This window comes from Diuraphis noxia, unplaced genomic scaffold, assembly GCF_037042655.1.
Source record: "Diuraphis noxia isolate RWA-SAM2 unplaced genomic scaffold, SU_Dnox_SAM2 contig0001, whole genome shotgun sequence".
In the NCBI taxonomy this organism is placed as follows: Eukaryota; Metazoa; Arthropoda; class Insecta; order Hemiptera; family Aphididae; genus Diuraphis; species Diuraphis noxia.
The window spans coordinates 105644959-105672265 of record NW_028301711.1 but is presented as its reverse complement, the minus strand read 5'-3'; the positions used below and the strand labels follow the sequence as shown (position 1 = coordinate 105672265).

At 28.8% G+C, this 27307-nt stretch overlaps 3 protein-coding genes and 2 pseudogenes across 3 annotated transcripts; 3 read left to right on the top strand and 2 right to left on the bottom strand.

The window, feature by feature from the left end:
* The first annotated feature begins 4 nt into the window (after window positions 1-4).
* LOC149063121 (uncharacterized) lies at window positions 5-4759 on the top strand (annotated as a pseudogene).
* Window positions 4760-7832: 3073 nt separating this feature from the next.
* Window positions 7833-8912, bottom strand: LOC149063120 (uncharacterized). Its single transcript, XM_089215921.1, has one exon. It carries the CDS (start codon window positions 8910-8912, stop codon window positions 7902-7904), a length of 1011 nt encoding a protein of 336 aa, XP_089072047.1. The 3' UTR covers window positions 7833-7901.
* Window positions 8913-12407: 3495 nt separating this feature from the next.
* LOC149063119 (uncharacterized) lies at window positions 12408-13654 on the top strand. The gene has a single exon (XM_089215720.1). The coding sequence runs from the start codon at window positions 12410-12412 to the stop codon at window positions 13616-13618; it is 1209 nt and encodes a 402-aa protein (XP_089071846.1). The 5' UTR covers window positions 12408-12409; the 3' UTR covers window positions 13619-13654.
* Window positions 13655-13688: 34 nt separating this feature from the next.
* LOC149063118 (uncharacterized) lies at window positions 13689-17934 on the bottom strand. Its single transcript, XM_089215723.1, has 3 exons — window positions 17562-17934; window positions 14241-14493; window positions 13689-14159 (listed from the first exon to the last, which is right to left on the bottom strand). The coding sequence occupies exons 2-3, from the start codon at window positions 14464-14466 to the stop codon at window positions 13897-13899; spliced, it is 489 nt and encodes a 162-aa protein (XP_089071849.1). The 5' UTR covers window positions 14467-14493; window positions 17562-17934; the 3' UTR covers window positions 13689-13896.
* Window positions 17935-22801: 4867 nt separating this feature from the next.
* On the top strand, window positions 22802-25441 carry LOC149063117 (uncharacterized; annotated as a pseudogene).
* Window positions 25442-27307: the final 1866 nt, after the last annotated feature.

Sequence of the window (27307 nt, the reverse complement as noted above, 5' to 3'; positions counted from 1 at the left end):
CCTCGACTCTCCAGCAAAACAGTTACATCAGAACAGACCATCAAAAACGTAAAAACATCTTCAACAACAATAGCAACCGTCAGCCAGACTCAGAAAACAGTCAACAGTCAGACTTAGAATACTTCAACACTAACTATGTAAGTACCTATTTTATTATTTTATTAAAACTTTTAATCTTTACTCCTATTTTAAAAAAAAACTAGAAACAGAATAACAATGATTTAAACACATCATCATTATAATAATATAGTTTTATGATAATATTATCTATGTTTATATATTATATGATAAAATGTTAACATCATATTTATAAGATAGTAATTACATTTTATTACACATCAGCAATCTACTATTAACGAACATAACCTTAAAAATATATACCGTCTCTATCACCATAGAACAGTTAGCACTATCACCGCTTAATATTATCACCGAACGCAATATTTATTATTTTATAATATTTGATATCAATAATATAAAAAAATGTTATATTATCATAGTATAATATTCAATATTTACATAAAAATATTACAATTTGAGCTAAGTTTTTATAATTGAAATAAGTAGTATAATATTCTTATTCTAATAAGAATTCAATAAGACTGTCTGCTATTAGATATAAAAAATATGTCTATCTATAATGAATTGTATGTATTCATTTAACATTGAACACAGTTATAGTAATATATGATATGTGTTCCTATATTTTAATCTTCATGATTATGTTTTTATAAAGTTCATTTAATTTAGATAAAAATTAAATTATTTACAATACAGTTGGTTAATATATTTTATTACATTTTTTTTCTATATTAAATTGTAGGTATTCATTTAAAATTATTCAAAGGAAAAAAATAAATTTAATATACAACAAATACACAGGTATAAGTAATAGATGATGTGTGTACCTATATTTTTAAACTTCATGAATATCATAGTATAATATTCAATATTTACATAAAAATATCTCAATTTGAGCTAAGTTTTTATAATTGAAATAGGTAGTATAATATTCTAATTCTAATAAGTATTCAATAAGACTGTCTGCTATTAGATATAAAAAATATAGTTATCTATAACAAATTGTATGTATTCATTTAACATTAGACAGGAGAAAAAATAAATTTAGTATACAACAAATACACAGTTATAAGTAATATATATTAATATGTGTACCTACATTTTAATCTTCATGATTATATCTTTTTATAAAGTTCATTTAATTTAGATAAAAATTAAATTACATACAATACAGTTGATTAATAATATATTAGATTATTACAGTTTTTCTATATTAAATTGTAGGTATTCATTTAAATTATTCAAGGGAAAAAATAAATTTAGTATATAACAAGTATACAGTTATAAGTAATATATATTTGTGTACCTACATTTTTAAACTTCATGATAATATTTTTATAAAGTCCATTTAATTTAGATAAAAATTAAATTGTGTACAATACAGTTGGTTAATATATTTTATTACATTTTTTCCATCTATCTTTATTAAATTTTATGTATTCATTTAACATTATTCAAGGGAAAAATAAATAAATTTATTATACAGCAAATACACAGGTTTAAGTAATATATGATGTGTGTACCTATATTTTTTAAACTTCATAGTATAATATTCAATATTTACATAAAAATATCTCAATTTGAGTTAACTTTTAATAATTTAAATAGGTAGTATAATATTCTAATTCTAATAAGTATTCAATAAGACTGGCTGCTATTAGATATAAAAAAATATATCTATCTATGACAAATTGTATGTATTCATTTAACATTAGACAGGAGAAAAATAAATTTAGTACACAACAAATACGCAGTTATATATAATATGTGTACCTACATTTTTAAACTTAATTTTTTATTTTTATAAAGTTAATTTAATTCAGATAAAAATTATATTATATACAATACAGTTGTTTAACATATTTTATAATTAGATTTTTCCGTCTATGTTTCTATGATTTAACATACTGTGTATTAACATTAATGAATTTGAAATAATATTACAGACAATGGATTCAAAAAACAAAGATGAACTTATGAATAAATATCAATATAATTTACAAACCATGGAATCATTAAGATTAGGGAATATTGAAGATAATAAAAATAATATATTAGAAACGAAAGAAATTAATAAAAAAATTAAAGAAATAAAACATAACATTTATTTAATCAGGATATGTTCATCATCAAATGAATTTGAAATCAATAAATTAAGAGATAAATTGTTTTCTTTAAAAGAAAAAAAAAGAGAAATATTTAATAAATATGGTAATAAATATATTGATTATGTTAGAAAAATGGAAATCTGTTATGGAGAAAGATATAGTATGGATATGATGATACGTTGTCAAACATTTCATGACATTTACTTTTCTAAGAAATTATGATTTTAATTTAATGTTTATAGCTATGTTTTTTTGCTTGTAAAAATAAAAACTATTAGAAACGAAAGAAATTAATAAAAAAAATTAAAGAAATAAAACATAACATTTATTTAATCAGGATATGTTCATCATCAAATGAATTTGAAATCAATAAATTAAGAGATAAATTGTTTTCTTTAAAAGAAAAAAGAGAAATATTTAATAAATATGATAATAAATATATTGATTATGTTAGAAAAATGGAAATCTGTTATGGAGAAAGATATAGTATGGATATGATGATACGTTGTCAAACATTTCATGACATTTACTTTTCTAAGAAATTATGATTTTAATTTAATGTTTATAGCTATGTTTTTTTGCTTGTAAAAATAAAAACAATTATTATTTAATGATGATGTGTGTTACTATTTTAATATTTTATTACTAGCAGATAGTTTGCAAATATCTATATAATTTGCAGAAACATGACATCATACATCAAAACAGAAATTAATGAAGTGTTGAAACAACAGGTGGAAAATGAGAAATATGGTGAAAGAGAAGAAAAAAAATTTAAAAAAATGATTAACGATATTAATATTAAAATCAAAAAAACAAACCTGAAGTCGACTAGGGAAAATTTATTAAAAAAAAAAAAAGAAATTAAAGGTGATTACGATGAATCTAATCATATAGGTTATCGATGCCAACAAAGTTGTATATTGCATTTATCATACCTATATGATTTATTAAATAATAATTAAGTTTTTAATTTCTTTTTTTTTAAACTAGTTGCTTAGGTTTGCTGAATATTGTATGATTTATACTATAAAAAATAATAAAGTGATTACAATATTATTATTGTTTATTATATTTTTTTTTTCATTTAATTTATTTTCAGCTTAATTATGAAAAGAAAAATGGTGACAAAACGTCAGCGAATGACATATGCTGATGAAGGAATATTTGAAATTGAAAGATTTAAAAAATGTTCAAAAACTTTTATAGTTAAGAATAATTTAAAATTTTTAGACTACACACTTTTTTTTAACTATACTTTAGACAAAATAATTCCAAAGTTAAAGGAATCATGTCTACAAACATCTATAAAATTTAATTTATATGTAGATAGTGTATATGAACGAATTATCACACAAGAAGTACAGGATATAGCATTTAAAACCTCTAATACACTTGCATGTAATTCCTCTGATTTTAATAAATTACTGAATGGGATGTTCAATAAATTATTAAGTGAAGAAGATGATTTTTTAGCAAAAGCTTCTGGCTGGTCACTTAAAACAATAGATGCATTACAATTGAGAATTAATATAGTAAATCCTCTCAGAGGAGGAACGTATCTAGATCTTCCTGAATATATCAAAGATAAAAGAGCAGTCATAAATGTAAAAAATAATGATGTTAAATGTTTTAAATATTCAATACTATCAAAGTTTGACAATCGTTCAAATAAAACTTATTTTAATAAGAAATATTTTGAAATGTTAGAAAAAAAAAGTGGCTTAGATTTTAAATGTATAGATTTTCCTACACCAATCAGTCAGATAAAAAAATTTGAACGTATAAATAATGTATCAATTAATATTTATAGTTTAAATGATAAAAAACATATTTTCCCTCTATATATTTGTAATACTGAAAGAAAAAAACATTTTGATCTACTTTTGTTTAATAATAATAACACATCACACTATTGTTATATAAAAAATTTTTCAAGATTTATTAGAAGTCAGAAAACTAAAAACTGTTCCAGATTAATTATCTGTAAAAGATGTTTTACTACTTTTAGTGAAAAGCCATGTAAAAGCAAACTTTGGGGTAAGAAAGGGTTGAGTGAACACCAGCATAATTGTAGAAAGAACCAATTAGGGAGACCAATAATGTTTGAAAAGGGGGATGATGATTTTATTTATTTTAAAAACTATAAAAATACACAGAGAATACCAATTGTTATTTATGCAGATTTTGAATGTATTTTAACTCCTAAAAATAAGTCTAGTGAATTTAATAGTTACGAAAAATCTAAAACTTATGCTACACATTTACATGAAATTATGAGCTATGGGTTTTATGTCAAAGTTAACTATGATGTTATATCAAAAGAACTAGTAAAACAGTTCAAAATTCCGAGAAAGGTGGTAATTTATAGAGGTGAAAATGCTGCAAAAAAATTTATGGAAAATATGATTGTTATTGGAAATAATATTAATAAAATTTATCAAACAAATAAACCGATGAATAAATTAACTAAAGAAGAAGAAAGTAATTTTAAAAATACTAAGTTTTGTGGAAAATGTTCGAGACATTTTAAAAATAATAATTTAATTAAAGTTCGAGATCACTGTCATTTTACTGGTAAATATAGACAATGTCTTTGTCTTCAATGTAATTTTGAAATAATTAACCCCTCATTCGTACCAATTTTCTTCCATAATTTATCGTACGATAGTCATTTCATAATTCGGGAACTTGGTTGTAATGATAAAGATATTCACGTTATTCCTAATTCGTCAGAAAAATATATATCCTTTAGTAAAGAAATCGCACATAGATTTAGTATTAAATTTGTCGATACATTCCGTTTCATGAGCGAATCATTAAGTAAACTTGCATTAAATTTATCTGAAGATAAGTTGAGGTTTAGAGAAACTCTTAAAAATTTTTCCATGAAAGCATTAGATCTAGTCACTCAAAAAGGAATCTTCCCTTATGAATATGTCGATAGTTGGAGTAAATTAGATGATACTTTCTTACCATCAAAGTCTGAATTTTATAACTCTTTGACAGACGAAAAAATAAGCGATAAAGATTATATGCATGCTAAAAATATATGGCGAACATTCGATATAAAGACTTTAGGTGAGTATAGCGATCTTTATTTAAAGACTGACGTTACCATACTGGCTGACGTGTTTGAAAATTTTAGAGACTTATGTTTATCTACTCTCAGATTAGATCCTGCTCATTACATGACTGCTCCTGGATTTGCTTTTGATTGTATGCTTAAGTACACTAAGGTAAAATTGGAAAGGTTAAAGGATTACAACATGCTCCTCTTTTTTGAAAACTCAATCCGGGGGGGCATTTGTCAATCAACTAAAAGATATGTTAAAGCAAATATACCAAATATTGAAGGACTGGACTATAATTCGAATGAACCAATCACATGGATTACATATCTTGACTGTGTAAATTTGTATGGTAAATCTATGTTAACAGAATTGCCTTTCAAAGATTTTGAGTGGGTTAATGATCTCAATATCGATGTCACTAAAATTGCCGATGATTCAGAAGTTGGGTATATATTAGAAGTTGATATCGAGTACCCTAAGTATTTACATAAAAGTCATAATGATTTCCCATTTTTACCCATTAATGAGTGTCCTCCTAATTCTAAAGCTAAGAAATTGCTTACTACATTATCATCAAAAAAAAACTATATAGTACATTATAAAAACTTAAAACAGGCGATTTTAAACGGTATTAAAGTGACGAAAATTCATCGAGCTATTAGCTTTTCACAAAGCAAATGGATGGCATCATACATTGAATTGTGTACAACTATGAGAGTTGAAGCTAAAAACGAGTTTGAAAAAAATTTTTGGAAGTTGTTAATCAATAGCGTTTTCGGTAAATGTATGGAAAATGTTCGCGCAAGAACTTCTATAAAACTTGTTTCATCAGCAAAAAAAGCTAGGAAATTAATGGTTAAAACTAATTTTAAAGACAGAACTATATACACTGAGAATCTTATGGCTATTCATCAGCGTAAGGAAATCATTAAATTTGACAAGGCAATTTATGTAGGATTCGCAATTTTAGATGTTTCAAAAACATTTATGTATGACTTTCATTATAATGTAATGAAAAAAAAATATGGTGCTAAAATTAGTTCTTTGTATTCAGATACTGATTCGTTGGTATACGCTATCCAAACAACAAATTTTTTCGATGATTTAAAAAATAGTTTACTACCATATTTTGATACATCTAATTATCCTAAAGACCATTATTGTTTCAGTGAGACACATAAAAATCAACCAGGATATTTTAAGAATGAAATGAAAGGAATAATTCTAAAAGAATTTGTCTCATTAAGACCGAAATTATATGCGTATAAAACTGTACATAGTGTTGAGGAAAAAAAAGCAAAAGGTATAAAAAAGTATATAATTAAAAATCACATGAAATTTGAAAATTACATGGATATATTAAATGCATTTATAAACCATATAACTGTTGAGGATAAACAAACTCATAGAAAAATGAATTTTATTCAATCCAATAAACATATTGTCCATTCGAAAACTATGACTAAGCTTGTTCTTAGTGCTAACGATGATAAACGTTATATAATGGATGATGGGATTAATACATTGGCTTATGGCCACTATAAATTAAAAAACTTTATATATCCGCAATCGAAATAAACAAAAAGCGCTATCTATCAGTATTATATAATGTTTTAATTGTTAAATGTTTCATGTAAATAAACAAATTTTTATTGTTATCAAAGAAAAACAGTAAAAAGGTAAAATATAATAATATGATAAAAATAATATAATATAAAATTTTATTTTAATATATCTGACAACGTTATCCATGAATTATAACTTGTATCAAAACCTAACCACTTGACAAACATTTTATTCCCAACTTTTTTTATAACACGTTCAACAAGAAAGGTGTTTGGAAAATCAGTTAATTTAATTTCTTGTTCATAAAAACCACCTAAGATTATATTGTTCGATTCATCTTTTAATTGATACGTTACTGGATTTGTATGTAAAATTTTTGAAATTGTAAATATTTCTGTCGTCCAATTTGGTGTGTATCCCTTATCAAATATATGTTTATATTTAGATATTCTTACTTTGTCATTAATTTTAAATTTTGGTTTGTATAATGTTTTGATATTTGTATGTGTGTTAAGTTTAATTTTGTTTGCATCCATTCGAGCTTCACTTGGTGTACATTTAATTGTTCTATGTTTTGTATTATTATAGTTTTGTATAATTTTTGATATTGTATTATACCAATTCCATGTACCTGTTGCAGTAAAATGTTTATATATTTTATTTTTAAGAGTTTGTATTACACGTTCACAAATTGAACACTTAATGACACTGAATGAACTATAATGTTTAATTTTATATTTTTTCATTAAATCTTGAAATTGATTATTATAAAATTCTGTACCATTATCTGTCTGTAACAATTTTGGATTAGCTTTTTTCAATATATTAAACATAGCTTTTGTACATTCCTCCGCTGTTTTATTTTTCAATGCTTCTACCCATACATACTTGGTAAATGTATCAATTATGATTAAAATGAATTTAAAACCTTTATTTTGTCTAGAATGTGACTGCATGTCTATTAAATCAGCTTGCCAGAGATCATCTTTAAACCGTGTAACTACGCTACGTCTAGGAAATATTTTTCTCGCTGGTCGATGTAGCTCATTAGCTATATTCTCTAAGGTTGTCATTATACTATAATATTCCTCTCACGTAATTCTTCTAAAATAGATATGATTTCATTACTAACGCCAGTATTACCAACTCTTTGTGATGATGTTAAAAGATTTAATCTAGTTACTAATTCATTTGGATCATCATAATAAACTAACTGTGTTTGAGGTATTACATCTTTATATAAACCAGAACCTTTCTTAGCATGTGGTGATGCAGTAAAATTAAACATCTTTTCAACTGGAGGATCTACAGACATAGAACTGTTTGCTGTAGGGTTAAAATCAAATGGTTCATTTGTTATGGTTGTATTATTATGAACGTTACTACGTTTAGCACTCGAACTAGATAAATGTTCGTTTAATTGTTTAAAGCTTATCCGAGGAGCTCTAGAGTTATTAATTTTAACTATTTCTTCGTTTAACTGTTTTTCTTCATTTTTCATTCTTTCGTAGAGAGGTTTTACAACGGTCGCCCATTTATGAAACTTTGAGGTTTTTGGTTTCCCATCCGCTTTTAAATGAACTCGAGAAGTTTTCAAAATATCGTAATAAGATTCCATATCTTGTATAGTTGTATTTTTTGGTTCTTTCTCACATAATAAAGACTGTAGTCCTAATGTCCATGGATAGTATTTATTAAGCAGCTGTAAGTTACCATGGCTAAAAGTTACAGAGTAATCTCCTATTTTGTAAGAATCACTAGTTCTATCATAATGTAAACCATAAGATTTATCATAACGTTGTGATTTAGGACGTTCAAAAAAATTTACAAATGTCGAATTTAATTCATCATCTTCATTTTCTCCACTAGTGTATGAGGTTTCTGCATTTTTATAATCAGCTAGTTGTAAGTTACACGATGTATTTTTTTCTATTTTTGTACTGAGTGGTTCAGTTATTGGTTTAAATGCTTCACGGAAATAGTTATCTGAATCTATAATACCACGTTTCATTTCCATTATTTTTCGTTTAATATTTTTTTTTGATATTATTAAATTTTTCAGCAAAACTTTTTCTTTGTTCATAGTAAATAATAAACTCAATATTACTGTATCGTATGACCACTGGCAAGACTATGTAGATAATAACAATGTTACATTATATATATATTATATATATATAATTATTTTATTTTAATAAACGTATGAAAACCACATCTATATCTTCCTTCATTCATTTCTCGAGTTTTATCAATAACCATAAACCCATAATCACTTTGATTCCAACATAAATGAGAAATTTTCCGAAATTCTGAGAAATCCATATCTGTCGACGAATGATCATTGAATATATGACGTAAATTCATGTCATCTTGTTTCAGAATTATTAAAAAGTTTGAGTTATCTCTTACCAACTGTTTTGGTATTTTAGAATATGTTTGTGCTAAATGAAATACGGAGCTAGCACCTGAATGTCTACAGATGCTAAAGTATTCTCTAATAACAGACTGTGAGTCACATATTACATCATCAAAAATTATAATAGAATTTTTCTTAGTTAAGTTAGGTTTTATAACTTTATCTGCGTTTGTAAATATGAACAAATTAGCACCTTGTATATCATCCATTATTTTTTTTAACAAAACATATTTTTCTTGATTAGAGGTTTTAGAGTATAAATAAATATTTTCAAATCTTAACCCGTTTTCATGTGTGATTAGATTGTACATTATATTTGTTTTACCCGATCCACTAGGACCAACTAATATAGCACGTATAGTATCAGGTAATAACGAACCATGTCTTGATGGTTTTTTCGATATTTGTACATCTACGTTTATTATTTCTAATTTATCTTTCTGTTCAATTAAATCCATTTTCTTATAAATACTCAAAGATTTTTATTTTATATTCAGTTATTGATGATGCGTTCAACTCGAAAGTGTAAATCGAAAAAGACTGGTAAAGGTATTGTAAACTCTCTTATAAATAGTCTTCCGTTTGAATCTCATGTTCCAGGTTATCAGTTTTGTGGGCCAGGTACAAAATTAAAAAAAAGATTAAATCGTGGTGACATAGGAATAAATCCATTGGATACTGCTTGTCGTGATCACGATATTGCGTATGCATCTAGTAAAAATTTAAACGATAGACATAAAGCTGATGAAGTGTTAGAAAATCGTGCTTGGGAAAGATTTAAAGCTATAGATACTCCTAAAAAGGAGAAAATTGTTGCATATGCAGTAACAAACGCGATGAAAGCTAAAAGAAAAATAGGAATGGGTTATAAAAAGAAACGTGCTACAAAAATAAAAAATCTTATGATAGCAGTAAAGAAAAAAAGAATGTCTAAGAAAAAAAATGGTAGCAAAAGACTGATTTTACCACCGAGACAAACAGGAGGTGTAATTCCCTTAATACCTATATTTGCGGGATTGTCAGCACTTGGTAGCTTAATGTCTGGAGGTGCTAGTGTGTATAATGCAATTCAAAATTCAAAAAGAAAAAAAGGTAGTGGTTTAAATTTAAACAAAAACAAGGTATGGAAAAAAAACTGTTAAATACGCTACCTAACAGACCGCTTTCGTCAGAAGATATTATAAAATGTATAACAAAGTTGAAAATCAATCATTTCCGTGGAGTGTTTTCACGTGATAACTTACCTAAAAAACCGTATGTAAATGAATGTGGTATTTTAAACTTAGATATATCTTCAGGTAATGGAAGTCATTGGGTAGCGTTTCATAAAAATAAAGATAAAGTAGTATATTTTGATAGCTTTGGTGATTTACCTCCACCAATTGAATTACAACACTATTTTAAAGAGTATAAAATAATATATAATTATTCTAACTATCAAGATTTCAATTCATTCAACTGTGGACATTTATGTCTTGAATTTTTATTATGCATGAATCTGTTACATTAAGTTTGACTGGAAACACAACTTTATTATCCACGAATTATTTCCCACCTCTTAACGTTTACGAGGATTCGGAAATAGCTTTGTTATATTTGAAAACACGAAATTTATTTCCAAACATAAATTTAACTAATAACCGACTGGAGATAGATGTAATTCCGTCATTAAATCATGCGCATAAACAAAAAACGTTTATATGTATTTTGGAAGAAGGATGTTATGAAATTGAAGATATTAACAACAAAATTAAGAAAGAGTTATATCACTTCAATAATGAATGGGGAACACAGCTAACATTCAACGTATCTATTGATCACGTCGATTTTAGAACATACATTAAATGCAATGGAAGACTAAAGTTAAATGTTCCAAACAGTATAGCATCTGTTTTTGGATTTGAAAAGAGAACCTATGGACCATTACATGAAGATCTTCGTTCGGGAAAAGCTGCTAATTTAAACACAATTAACTCTATAAAAGTTATGTGTAATATAGCACATGGGTCATTCAACAATCAACTTCAAAGTCATTCAATATATGAGTTTTTCCCTAGTGGAAGAACTGGATCGAAAGTAGTTCAGTCGCCACCAAATTTGATATATTACAGATTAAACAAAACAGTCATTAATTCAATAACTGTACAGTTAGTTGATCAAAACAATAATCCGATCAATAACTTTAATGAGACATTGACAGTTGCTCTGCATATTAAGCGTCACTAGTTTCATTATTAAATTTATATCTCAGATATTAGAATGTACGAGTCAGTCACTTTAAGTTTAACCGGGGACAAAACCACATTTTCTGCAAATTATTTTCCGTCTATAAACCTTTACGAAGATTCAGAAATTGCTTTGTTATGTTTGCAGACATTTAATTCATTCCCGAATATCAATAAACATAATAATAAATTTGCTATAGAAGTAGGTGATCATAATAATAATAATGATCGTATGTGGTGTTATATTAAACTGGAAGAGGGATGTTATGAAATTAAAGATATTAAGCATCGCGTTAAGGAACAAATAAATATTTATAATGAAAAATTCAAAACTCAGTTAACATGTGACATTTCGGTTGATCCTAACGATTTCAGATCAAATATAAAATGTAATGGAATACTACACTTTGAGATTGCACATAGCATGGCACCTGTATTGGGTTTTGAAAAACGAGAATATAAGCCAGAGTATGAAAGACTCTTATCTACTCATAGATCGGAAAAACCTATGAATTTAAACACAATTAATTCTATAAAAGTAATGTGTAATATAGCTCAAGGATCATTCAACAACCATCTTCAAAGTCATTCGATTTATGAGTTTTTCCCTAGTGAAACGCTAGGATCGAAAGTAGTACAGTCACCGTCAAATTTAATATATTACAAATTGAATAAAACAAATATTGATACGATAACCGTTCAGTTAGTTGATCAAGATCATAAATTGATTAACAATTTTGGTGAGGCATTGACAATCGTGTTACATATTAAACGTTACGGATCTTGATATGGGATTAAAATTCAATATAAATCCGCTACTTCAGATCAGTTCAACTAGTCATAAGACTAAAGTGGTACCGGTAACATCAAATAAAGTAAAAAAATTGACGTTGAAAAATAAAAAAATTTTGCAAGCTCTAGGTTATCAATTAAAACAAAATGCCTGAAAGTGATATTTTAGATATAAGTTCACGGTACGAGACGGATTCTAAAATAACGAAAATTGAATATCATTCATATACACCGTACACAACATCGTTTAATAATAATGATGAAATACGAATATCAGTACAGCAAACAGATGTTTATCCGTATCTACACGAGAGCTTTATTTTTTTAGAAGGAACAATATCTGAACCTGATAAAGTGAAACTGTGTAATAATGGTTATTCATACCTCTTCGAACAAATACGATTAGAAATAAATGGAATAGAAGTAGATAGCACACGTGTTCTTGGAATCACAAGCTCGCTGAAAGGATACTTATCTGGTACACCAGATAACTATAATTGTTACGAAAATTCTGGCTGGAATTTGAAAAATGGAACACAATTAACAAACGATAAAGGTGAATTCAGTGCTTGCATTCCATTGAAATATTGGTTAGGACTGTTTGAAGATTATAAAAAAATATTAGTAAATTCAAGATTGGAATTAATATTAACTCGAAGTCATACTGATTTAAATGCGTTAAGTCTTAAAAGTGATATAGTTGCTGCTTCAGGTAAAGTTGTATTAAATAAAATAGTCTGGAAGGTTCCGCATATTACTGTTGATGATGAAGAAAGGTTAAAGTTATTGAAACTTGTAGAAAAAGAAAAAAGTTTGTTTATTCCTTTTAGATCTTTTGAAACTTTTGAATATCCTGAACTCGGGACTACTAAAAAAGTAGTATGGAACTTGAAAACCGCTTCAAAATTAGAAAAACCACGATTTATTATAATTGGATTACAAAAAGGTCGTAAAAATACACTAACAAAAGATTGTAGTATATTCGACCATTGTAATCTAACGAACGTTAAAGTATTTCTAAACTCGATTGCATATCCGTATGATAATTTGAATTTAGATTTTTCAAAAAATAATTTTACATTATTATATGATATGTATACATCGTTTCAAGAATCGTATTACGAAAAAAGTATACGGAACCCTATATTGAGTCCATCTACTTTTCTATCGAACGCACCCATTATAGTTATTGATACTTCAAAACAGAATGATTCGGCAACAGCCTCAGCAGTGGATGTTCAATTGGAAATTGAAGCATCGGAATCTCTTACAGGTGTAACTGCTTATTGTTTGTTAATTCATGATCGTATTGTAGAATATGTACCTTTTACTAGAGAAGTAAGAAAACTTGTGTAATTTTATTGAACAAAATAAAAAAAGTTTATTAAATAATTTGTGTTCTTTACTTGAAATATAATTTTTATAAAAATATTTGATTGAAAAAATTTTAAAAAACGGGGAAAAATAGTTGATACGGTAAATATTTTTGTGTAAGGCGCAAATAGGTGGACAATCTTGTGTAATCACCGTATTGTGTTACGCGGTAAATCAGAGTGCTCCAAGGGAGAATTTTCCCCTTGAAAAAAAAAAATTACCGTGGAAAAGCTGGCTGTGAACATACAAATATATACTACTTATAACCGTTCAGTTACAGAAGCTAACTTTTTTTGGTCTTTATCTGATGTATTGTTATTTCCACTTGAAGGAGGTTTTGGTACAGCAGGTAGTTTAACTAAAGTAACTTTAGATGAATTATCTTCATCAGTTGACGATGATGAACTTCTTATTCTTTTTTTGTGCCTTAAATTTCTGCTAAGCTTGTCTTGTTCGGCATCTGTTGTTAAATCAGTATAAGTTTCCGCTTTTTTGAGTTTCTTGTATGCAACATCAAAATCATCTGTAAATTATTCGAGAGATTATTTGACATCTAATCAATGTAATCATTATTAGTAGAAATTAAAAAAATGTCAACTATTACCAGAACCTGATAGTATTTGAGCTTCAAATACCGGCCAGTTTTCATCAGGGCTAGCCATTTTTTTAACTGCTTTTATGTATGCGGTGATCGTTTTAAATGTTCCTTGAGTTGGCCAATAACATTTTAATTTTGCGGATTTGTCAAAAAAAAACCAATTTCGAGGGACTATATGGATGCTGCCATCGTCAAATTCAACAACACTCCATATTTTGTTTTCTTCAGACATTGCAGTTTTATGTAGGACAAATTAAGTCTAATAAAAGTATTTACAAAATTAGTATTTTTTTTTTGTGTGTATATTATATTACATGATATATGTTTATTTACAAATATTTAAATTTAGAACAGTATTTACAATAATTTAATATAAAATATAGCATAGTAAGATGCAAATATCAGAAAATTACATCTGCGAACAATCACCATGTAAAATTGGAAACATGGCTAACTTATCACTACCAGCATAAATAGGTAAAGCCAGACACTTGTATTTTATTTCCAATATTGGCCAACTTTGGAAGTTAGATTCTAAATCTTCAACAACCCAACAATCAATTATTGAAGAATTGCATGGTGTTTTATAAATATCTGAATACTTAAAATATTTTTTCCCTAAAACTGTCATACATTTAAGAACTTTATCAAATACAATATTGCTGATAACTATTATACTTTTATCGTGTAACATATAATAGTTATCAGGACTAATAATATGTATACAGAGATTCTTAATTTTAGCTTTTTTATATTGCTTATCGACATCAGAAGTTTCAATAACTGGACCTTCTAAATGTTTTTTTGTGTACTTATTTACTAATGAGGGGTTAACTGGTTTGGTCATATTAATAGATTCCTCGAAGTACCTCCTATGGAGTTGTTGGAGAGGTCTATCAGATTTCCGCAACTGTCGTTTAAGTAATCTAAGTTTATTTTCAAATGGAAAAGCGCTAAATTCATCCAAAGTCCCTAATAATTTGGCATCATTTACAATATGCAACACTCCGTGAACATTATGAGAAACAAATTCTTTTCCATATAAAATTATAAATGTATTAATAAAATGTTGTAACAGTTCTTGGGCATAATCAGAATATTTTTGCAGAAGACTCTTACTACACAAAATTCGCACAGCCACATGGAGTGTCATAAAATGATCTATAACTTGTGGATGTAAAATATCTTTTAGAATAACTGGACAGGTATATAACAAGAACTGTCTTAATTCTGTGGCTTTCCATTTACCAATAAATTCAATATTTTGTGGTTTTCGAGCAAAGTCATTTGTAATAAAATGTTTTATAGATAATAATTTTGAAGTCAACAGCAATATTTTAGCATGAGGTAAACGTACGAATCTACAATGTGGTTTGCCCTCTAGCCACAATTTAATGATTTTCTTAACAACACCGATGCATATTAAATGCATATAATCCAAACATATTCTAGTAATAGGTTGCTTAAAATTTGGAATATGCAGTAAAATTGATTGTCCCTGATGAAAGTCCTCATACTCATGTCGCATGAATGCCTCATCAGTCCTTAAAATATTATTTTTAGTTTCTGGGAAACATATGCGGCCATTTAAAAACTCACCTTCTTGAGTACATTTGGTGCAACAAAAATAACCTGAGTGACCCTTTATTTTGACAAGAAATGATTTTGCTGGAGCATCACAAATAATGCTATGTATATACACTCTATACACTGTGTCATCAAATAAAAATCCATTGTTAACAATATCTATCATCTCATTCACAAAATCTTGAAAAAAAACATTTGAATCGTTTGGTTTAGAAAGACCATGATAAACACCTATTACAAATATATAAGAGCTCCCAACTAAACAGCCCAAAATTGGCCATAACTGACTGTTACTACTATCAGATAATGGCAAGCCATCAGTTGATATTTTGAGCCCGATATTTGAATTATGGTGAGAAGAAAATTTTATAGTTTCTTTTTGCATTGCTTCTCTTAAGCCAACTTTTAAACCAAAATGACAATAATGCCCGGGTTCTACACTTTTAATTACAGAAGTTCTGGGAGTTTTTAATAATGTTCTTGAGTCTTTAGGAAGAAATTGACCACATACTTCATCCCTAAGTATCACTAGTAATCCATCTAAAGCATTTAATTTAATTTTATATTTTAGTGCCCAAGTTTTCAGTTTCTCCTCAAAAGATTCAGATTCACAGTTGGAGTAATCTATATATTGTATGCAATTGTTATCATATTCTGAGAAAGATGAATCTGAAGATGTGAAATTTTGCAAATTATCAGATATTAAATTATGAATATCATTTGAAGTACTATTATAGTCGGCATGTTCAGTAAAGCTGGTACTGATAGTGGTATTATCATTAATCATAATATTATTACTGCCTTTGGTGACAGATCCATTGAGAAAAAGGTTTTGATCACTATCAGGAACTACTGCAGATTCATGATGACTAGTAATTGGCAAATGTGTGGCCCGATCTTCATCTAAACTATTATCACTATCTTGCAGAGCTGCATTAAAGTCAGTAGCTACCCTACGCCTAAATGTCCTTTGACTTATACAACTAATATCTTTTGTTTTTCGTTTTGACATTATGTGCAACTTATCTATAAGGACAAAAATCTGTGACTGAATTTAATTAAGTATGATGTTTGTATATTATATAGTGTTCTATCACTTTGTAGTAAAAAAAGTTTATGGTTCTGATGGTATAGTTTAATTAATCATATCTAATATCGTACCAAATTTTGAGTTATGCCAGTCTCATTATCCAAGGGGATAAATTCAGATATATTTCTTATATTGGTAGTAGAACTTATGAATAATATTAAATTAATATATATATATATATATACATATTTACCTATACCTAATATATTTTTAATGCAATTTATAAAAATTCAATAGGTACGCACCTTATTGGTACGCATATGCTCAAAATAATACTAATATTAATTTATATTAGTATCTGCATGTATAGGTGGGTAAATAAATAGGAATTAAAAAATATAGGTACCTAGGTATTTTTAAATACAAATATGTGATGAACAATAATAAGGCAGTGCCGAGTTATTTTTCTAAAATAATAATATGAAGTATATATATATATATAAGTATACTATTTATTATACGATCTGCTCAGATCATCGGCGTCGAGCTGACGATGAGCCTTCTATATAATATTAATATTATTATTATACTAGCAACCCGGGCCGTGATCGGTAGCGGAGGTGAACGCTGTAATTAATTTATTATATATATATTTATATTTAAGCTCTATAATATTATAGTAAGTTATTATATTAAATTAAATAACATACCTATTATAGTGAATACACCTATTGTGACGTTACACGGATCACTCTGTCGACCGTGGGTCCAATAATGCGTAGATTGATCTGAAATGTTGAACGCTGTGACAGTCACGTGGTGGCTCGGACAGAACGGTACACAACTATATACGGAGTAGCACAGACTTTACGGACTTACGGTCACGTGGTGGCTCGGACAGAACGGCACACAAGTATACGGACTCTCGCAGACCTTACGGTCACGCGGTGGCTAGGAAAGAACGGTACACGACAACTATTATACGGACTCGCGCAGACCTAACGGTTACGCGGTGTGGCTCGGATAGAACAGCACACGAAAAGTACGGGCTCGCGCAGAAGTCATGCGTTAAGGCGGAAACGTACTGTCACTACTGCTTGTGCTATTATAAGCATTTATAATATAATATAATTAATATAAATAAAAAGCTCAAACTAGCGCATCACGTGGTTTCGGGTGGCAAACAGGAATAATAACGTGGATGAAGACGCACAACGGCACAACAAAAGACACTTATCCGTTTACTGTATATAGTATATAGGACCGTAGCACATAAGCATAGACCAACCACCAACATATAATACTATGCGCTATATGAAAACAAGGATTAAAGCGGATTAAAACTAGAGCCTAGAACGGCTAGAACGACGAAAACGACACTATTATGACAAGAGACAATAATGAGTATTGATTACGTAATAACAAATAATATAATATAATATAATGACGGCGCATCAAACATTCAAACTGTCAAAGTCGGAGTCGAACCGGGAACAAGAAACAAGAAACCGGCGGGGATAAATCGCAGGCTGACGAGTGACGAGTGACGACCAGCGCGCTAGAGCGGAAGTTGCGTCTATATAGTTTTTAGACGATTCTATTCAGAATTCAGACTGCGCGTTTAGCGGCCAAGATGCCAAACTCCAGAAATGGCGGTCCACGTTCAAACAAATAACAATACAACTTATAAGTTTGGTAATAATTATTAATTATGATTACGAAGTATACTAGCTACGACTAAAGTGATATACAGTAATTATACACTGCAATACGCAAGTACACGATAACACACTGTGCCCATGTATCAATAATAAGTTGTATGCTGTGCTCTTGTGTGTATGCTTGCGCGGGAAACGATTAGCCACATCGCAATATTAATGATAAATTGATAAATATTAAATATAACTGAAAACCCAAAAACATAATTGTCTGATTGTCATTCCAAAAGCGATATTGCGAATTGCGATAAGAAAGACTTTAAACACTATACGGAGTAGATACAGCAGATGACGCCGAATGTGTTGGTGCCTTTAGTGGGAGAATATTATACTAGTGGACAGAGGCACCCGCAGTCACGCACGCACTTAGCAAAAGCAAATTAGCGTCTTCTATTTTTGGAAGGAGATAAAGTCAATATACCTATATATTATTATTTTCTGCACTGTGCAATTGTGCATCCGCCCCACTACACTATAGTTTAAATTCTATATTCTATAATCTATGTAGTATGTTAGTAATGTTACACTAGCTACACTGCAGCGGTAAATGGTAAAAAAGTCCAGGGAAAAATTTGATGGAACTAAAATTTTATTTAAATTTAATAAATAATGTATATTTAAATTATTTTTAATTTCCCTGGACTTTTTTCGGTTTATTATTCAGACCTTTTTTCCTAATATCACTGGCCACTGCAGCACTGAAGCTGTGGCGGTAAACAATTAAAATTATAGTAAAATTATATAGTAATATATATATAATTATATAGTAAAATTATTATACAATATTATTATAAATATATTTACATTCAATTGGTATTATTATAATTTATAATAAAATATAGGTAGATACCTATTATATATTTAAATGTTATTATACACTATCACTACATTGATATAACAACCGCATCTATATACCGACTATACCGGCGTATCATTATGATATTGTGGATATTTAATAGATGACCAACATATCCATATTAAATTTAGTCCAGAAGTAATCTTGTATGGATATCTATATGATATCTATCCGAAGTAACTTGTGGACTAGACGTGATATGGATATGTCAGTCATCCATTAAATAACCACTGGACTACATGTGCTGTGTGGGACGCTAGCACCGCTTGCCTCTCCTACCTGTACGCCTATGTCCGCAGTACTATCGTTATTTATTTCCGTTAAATTCCCTGTCGGATTCTCTGACGTATCTCCCAAATTTTTATTCATCAATGTATATTTTATTCATTTAGTAAAATTATTTAAATAAAATTATTTATTTATTTTATGTGCCTAAAATTTAATACCTAAATTGTATTCTAATTTCGCTAACTATTCTATCACTATTTATTTAATAACCACTATTTATTATTAATTCTATGACTGTTCAAAATATTTATTTTGAAATTCTTAATTTAATTACCTACTAATAGTAACTATAATATTTATTACCCAATACTCCAATATTCACTACGATTTATTTAATATAATGCTTATTCTAGGGCCCCTAAGCTACTCTATTATATATCTTTTCTCAATTACACTTTATTCAATTTTACTCTTTAGTATTTCTCTTTTAATTCAATTTGTATGTGCGCACATTTATTTCAAATATTTATTCACTTATTTATTTCTTCTTTTTAAAACTCAATTATCCATTTATATCAATATTTCTCAAAATCACAAAAACTATGGTTTAACTACCATTTAATAAACTCAATTATTTTTTAACTCAATATCTCTTTATTTCAATTCAATTTATTATATGTCATTACATTATATGACATTACATTACATTACGCGCGTAATTCCAATTATATATATACTCTTTATTATTTTCTCAATTATATTATATTCACTTTTATATCTCAAAATTATTCTCATTTATTTTCACTTATATTCATTTTATATTAATTTATACCACAAAATTATCCTCATATAACAATTATTTAAATTCACTTTATACTCATTTATTCTCTTTATAACACTTTTATCGGTACATATACCCTTTATATACTCAAAATTATCCTACACTTTTATACATTACCCACCATATTATTTCTTTAAGTAGATAACATATACATATTTCTCAAAATTTTCCTACTCTTTTATACATTACCTACCATATTATTTCTTTAAGTAGATAATATATATATATACACCTTCACAATAAATTTTATACGATGGTCCTAACAGATCCAAAGGAGACGTGACAGAGCCTTATAATTAAAATTCCTACATAAATAAGTACCCCAAAACTTAAATTACAACTCACAATACTGTCACTGCTTGAGTTGCTTCCATTGTTGCTCTTGTTGTTGTCCTGACTGCTCTAGCTGCTTGCTACGTAGATTCTCTTTTTCCCGGAGTTGCTGGAAGGTGATCAGTCCTCCAAACGTGACTCTTGGGTGAGTTGCCTCCGTGAAGTTGAAAACAAAAATTTTTCAGCTTCCCGTTGATGGAAAATCCTACCGACTGCGCCAAATTTGTAGCGTCCCAGCATACAGGAGGACAAACGACTGGTGTTGAGGTAGATGGATTGGGTGTAATAAGTATAACAACTTAATATGTGGTTAATTTATTAGATATTTATTTGGTTACTATGTAAATAAAACACTTTTACTGCACAACTGATTTAATTGTAAAATATTCTAAGTCCGAATAATTAAATTGGACTGGTGTCTGGCGTGAAGGTGCTTGTTCTGACTCTGGTGGCTCACGTCTGAATTGGGTCTAATCGGGGCTCTCCTATATAGTCCAGTTAGTCCTACTCTCTGCGTTTCCTCTCCTATCGATAAGATACGTATGTGTCCATGGCCGAGTCGTGCAAAAGCGTACGCGTTTATTATTTAAATATCGCAGCTTCCCACGCCCATGCGACCGGTCGGTCCACATCCTGGTTATTCGCGATACGTAATCTCCATAACCCGACGACATTAATCATATCTCTAGATACGCCTGCCAAGACTACGATTTCATATTTAATATTTCGTATATTTAATTCCAATTATGGTAATATTTTGGAAAGGCTAGAAGTTTGGCCTTCGATATAACTATTGAGGTCCTACACAATATAATTGGTTGGCGAAATCATACGCCCCAGGGTAACTTATACATATCTACGTGTATATGCGTGTTTAGATGTCTCAGCGGGACGTCAGTACATAGCATTACTGTTCATTTTTACGCTCAAGGTAGTTACCAAAGAGGTTTGGGTGGTAATTCTATCCTTAACATAAGCCAGCCATCTGTAAGTCGATCTATTAGTAGTGTAACAAATGCTATTAACCAGCGTCTTTTGAGACAGTGGGTAAAATTCCCAATGACAGCTGTTCAATGACAAAAAGGTAGAGAAAAATTTGAATCTGCACCCCAGCCTTTTGAAGGTACTTTAGGAGCAATAGATTGTACCCATATTAATATTCTCGCTCCAATTGTCCATGAAGAGGCATACGTTAATCACCATGGCAATGACGTGGAATGGAATTTCATTATAACAATGGAGAACGTCGTATATGGTTAATTGGTAAGTCATGTTATTAGTATTTAAATTATATACCAATTTTAAATTTCCAAGTGATCATTGCTTTCCCATGTAATTATTTTGCATAGGTGATGCTGGATACCCATTGATATAACAAACTAATAATCGCTCCCTAGTGGACAAAAATATAACTATCCGATGTGGGACATAATAAAAATTAAAAATAAACGGTCAGCCGCTCACTGCTCAGTCGATGTCTTAAGTATTTAATACATAATAATTAATAAGTACTAATAACTCAGTCAAACTGATTTTTTATTTAGTAAATGATAAATTTAGTGTATAAGATTTTAACTAAAAAAGTTCAAAGTATAAGTATATTTATTTTAAATTTGTAATTCACAAATTTTATGTAATAATTTTTCAAAATAAACAATTTTTAAAACTTGTATTAATGTTTTGTAATAATTAAAATCAAATTCAACATTTAAGGTCGATTCACACTATACGGAACGTCAACGTCACGTCAAAATATGTTGCTATGTATTTATATCGCAATGTTCACATACACCGTCATCAATACGTAACGTCACCGTCACGGAACGGCAACGTTTATCGAAAACTATTTTTTGACGTGACGCAACCGGTCCGTTCTTGTCCGTTCGGATAGTATGAATGTGACAACTGAACTTTTCCGTCAAATTTAAGTGAATTTAAATAATTATATTTTAGTTATTTTTTCATTATTTTATCATGGATGATGAAAATTTAATTGAAAAAGTTCGTCTATATGATGAACTTTACAATATGGCACACAAAAAGTATAGTGATAATCATCATAAAGATATAATATGGACGAAAATAGGAAAAGAATTGAACACAACAGGTACGTGTAACTTTATTATTATACTTTATTATATACTTAATTTAAATGAATACTTATTTTATTTACTGCATTATATTATATTTAGACTAATTATAATGATGATATATATATATGTTTATATAATATTATAATAAATAATGATAATAAGTAATAATATTATTACTAATTTATAATATTATATTATTTTAATATAATTATTATACGAATTTGTCTTTTTGCCATGCCAATGATCCAATATCACTATTAAAAAAAGTTTTGTATGTTTCACGTACATAAAATGCAGAATTGTTTGCATTTCCTCCTTGCCTTGGTAGATTTGACCAGTTAAGTTCTCCTTCGATAGGGTCGAAATGCTGTGCCATCAGTATATTGTCTTTGATATAGTTATGTAAAATGCATGTCGTTAATATTACTTTATCTACGTTCTCAGGGAATAAATTTATGCTTCTAAAATAAATTCTAAATTTTTGTACCAAATTTCCAAAAGCATTTTCCGATACACGACGAGCTTGAGACAATCTATAATTGAATATTTGTTTTTCGATGTCCCCATTTATCGTTGGGCCTGGATATGGTCTAAGCAAATAAGGTTTTAAGGGAAATGCCAAATCTCCAACAATTACAAAAGGCGCAGGAGATTGAGTTCCAGGAAGGTTTCTATCTTTTGGTACGTTTAATTTATTCTTCTCAAGGGCTTTTCCAAAACTAGAGTTCGCGAAAATTCCACCGTCACTATTCTTTCCATAAGCACCTACATCGACGGCAATGAATTTATAATTCGCATCCACTAGCGCCATCAACACAATTGAAAATGTCCGTTTATAATTGTAAAACTGTGAGCCACTATTAGGAGGAGCGAAAATTTCCACACGTTTGCCGTCAAGCGCTCCCAAACAATTTGGAAAGTTCCATATATTCCAGAAATCATTCCCAATTTTTTCCCAGTCTTCTTCTTTTGGTAGTGGCATTACTTCAACTAATAACTTATCTATTATGGCTACACAGACATCTTTAATTATATTATGAACTGTAGAATGCCCCAAGCGAAAACTGAATGCAATGGTTTGAAATGAGTCACCAGTTGCTAAGAATCTAAAAGTTAAATAATTACACTTATAAGTTATAATTATTTTATATTCTAGACAAGCTGGTGTTTCGACCCCCCCCCCCCCCCAAAGTAACAACTAAATTCACTTTCCAAGAAAATCCAAGCATTTTAACTAAGGGTTAAACATTTATTTGACTTAGTATTAGATATTTTTTTTTAATAAAGGGTAAACAATCTTTTGAGAAATCTTGTGTTAAATCTTAGATTTGAAAAGAACATTTTTTAAAAATTTCTAACTAAAAATAATTTGCTCATTTTCGTGATTTTTACGTATTTTGTCAATATTTGAAATTGTGACTACGGATTTTTAATATTTTTCAAATATCATTGTAACAATATATTAGGAGCCATGTATTAAATTGTCAAGCTTTTTTACCCAAAAAAAACAAATTTTATGGACATCTATAGAAAAAAACCTAATTAATTATAAACTTAGAATGTCCGTAAATATGCTCAAGATAAATAAAAATATTTTAGAAACATTATGATTTATAGAAAATGCTAATGTTTATACATTCAGTCAAAAAGCGACATCCAATTGCCACCTTTTTTTTATATTTATTTATTTTATTTATATTATATTATAGGGCAAGCATGTAAAAATCGATGGATCTCACTCAGAGATCAACTTAGGAAGGCAATAAAAAAGAAAAAAACAAAAAGTGGACAAGCAGCGGACATACAAAAAAAATGGAAGTATGAGGACTGCATGTCTTTTGTAATACCATTTTTAAAGAACGAGAAACGTATTCTAACATAATATCTCCTGAAAGTGCTAGTGAAGAGTCAAATGACGAAGATATTTCCAATAAGAATGACAAAACTACAAATAATGATGTTCTAAATGAGGATGAAGAAAGTGAAAAAGAAACTCCGTCAAAACGTAAGGTTATGGGGTCGCTATCACAAAAAACAAAATCTCCAAAAAAAATGAAAATTCCAGCTTCATATTATTCTAAGACAAAAAAAAAATAATAAACCACAAACAGCATCATCTGTTTTGATGAAATATATATTGGATAACGAGACAAATGATGAACCAAACGCAACATCTTATGCGCATCCAATCGACACATTTTTCTAAGGGCTGGCTGCTACTGTCAAAACATTTTCTCCAGAATACCAACACATGGCAAAAAACAAACTGTTTGGGATAGTGTCTGATTTAGAGTGGGCACAATTGCAAAATAAATCAGCTAATCCTCAAATCCCACTATCAGTAAATCCTTCAACATCATATTTTTGCTCTAACACTCAAGTGGCACCATCACAAAACACGATGCAATACATTCAAACACCAACACCATCTCCTATTTCTAGACCATCATCATCAACATCAACTACTACTCAAAATTTTTATGAAAACTTTGATCCTACAAATGTTCAAAATATGTATTGACATTTTATTGTTTTCTTAAAATACTGAATCACTCAAAGTTTTATAATAACAGTAAAATATTATAATATGTGAAGTCAATATATAAATAAACAAGTAAAATTTATAACATTTTTTTATTTTATAAACGAATATTATTATTATATTTACCTTAAGCACACCATTAACTTTTCCTTAGCACTTATAGCTTCTCGAAATGTTGTATTTTGTTTTGTGATTTGAAAATCGATTTTAGATAATAGAACATAAAATTGATGTTGTGACATTCTAAAATATTTGTAAAATGAAGTTTCTTCATCTTGTAAATCATTGAACAATGTATGATATTCCCCAAATTGCTTTCTTTTAATTAACATTTCTCGAACCCATGTTGTTCTACGTTTTTGGTGACAATTCTCTTCTTCCTCGTCCAAAATAATTGCAATCATTGCTAACGTTTTTTTATTAAACTTTGGCATGATGAAATACTTATATAATAAATTGATAATCTATATTTTAATTTAAAACCACAAGACAACTAAAATAGTAGATGACAATTGTTTCAAAACACTTTAGGGTGGTACACTTCCGTAGACGCAACCTCAGTAAACTGCAATCATTCCTACAATTTGACGCTTACGTTTGACGTCTTGATGTGAATGTATAACACATTTGACGTGACGTTACCGGTCTGTGACGTGACGTTGACGTTCCGTATAGTGTGAATCGACCTTTATAACTACATAATTATGTTATAAACTACAAAGTCACAACTACTTACGTTTAATAGAACTAAACCTAGTTGGACTTGAGCATAATATGGATTTTTTTTATTTAATGTTAATGACCCATCAACATTTTTTGAAATAAACTTCACTTTTTCAATAACATCTTGTAACCCGACTGTACTACCAAGGTAAGGCATTTTATTTCAACTAGTTTAGTTGGTTCATTAAAATTACTTACAATTATACCATCAGGTGCATAAGCGCAACTAGGGGTGGCTGGGGGGGGCTTAGCCCCCCCCTAATAAATTAATCAATTGATTCTTAAAATATTAATACACTTTTAAAAATTCAGCTGTATTTATTTATTTATTTTTTTTTTTGGAAAGTTTTTAAAGTTTAAAATTATTTTATATTGCCTACCTTTCTATAAAGTATAAATAGTGGCTAATATACCAAAGTCCTATACTCGACATATTTCATCTTTTCTATGATACAAGTTTTTATCGTTCGTATTATGTACGCACTGGTTAATTGGCGATTATCACTGAAAATCTGTTACGACTTACGGGTACACTGTAAATGGCGAATAAATACGTACTTAAGATCTACAATGGAGCAAGATAGATTTTGTAATTGATCGATATTAAATATTGAAAAAGATATAAAAATTGATCCCAAAGTCATTTTGGAACAATTCACAGCCATCAACAAAAGAAAAATGAATCAAATGTCAATAATTATTTCACGATGCATATAAAATATATAATTAAAAGTAAATGTTGGTATTAATGGTGTTTAAATTTTAAGATGGCGTTGGGGGGGCATAGCCCCCCACGGGTTACTTTTGGTATAATATTGAGGTGGGGCTATAGCCCCCCCCCCCCCCCCCCCCCCTAAGATTTTGTGCTAGTTGCGCCACTGATCAGGTGAATAACCTAACCAGGGGTAGTCGTAACTAGTAACGAACCACAAGGAACAATTTTTTGCTCACTATCTGTAACGGACCAAACCCTAAGCAAAGGCAGGGAGGTTGACCTCGTTTTTGTTTTAAATTAATATAAATTAGTAAGGTTCAAGCAAAAAATAAGAAAGAAGAAAAAAATACAAATAGCAATTCTTAATAACAACGATGAACAATTATATAATGATTGAAACGCAAAAG

What these genes read in the sequence shown, in the direction of transcription:
- LOC149063120 (XM_089215921.1), bottom strand. Translation starts at nt 8,912, where the DNA reads ATGAACAAAGAAAAAGTTTTGCTGAAAAATTTAATAATATCAAAAAAA.
- LOC149063119 (XM_089215720.1), top strand. Translation starts at nt 12,410, where the DNA reads ATGCCTGAAAGTGATATTTTAGATATAAGTTCACGGTACGAGACGGAT.
- LOC149063118 (XM_089215723.1), bottom strand. Translation starts at nt 14,466, where the DNA reads ATGTCTGAAGAAAACAAAATATGGAGTGTTGTTGAATTTGACGATGGC. An exon ending in TCAAATACTATCAGGTTCTG is followed by an intron (nt 14,160 to 14,240) that starts GTAATAGTTGAC and finishes AATAATTTACAG; the next exon opens with ATGATTTTGATGTTGCATAC.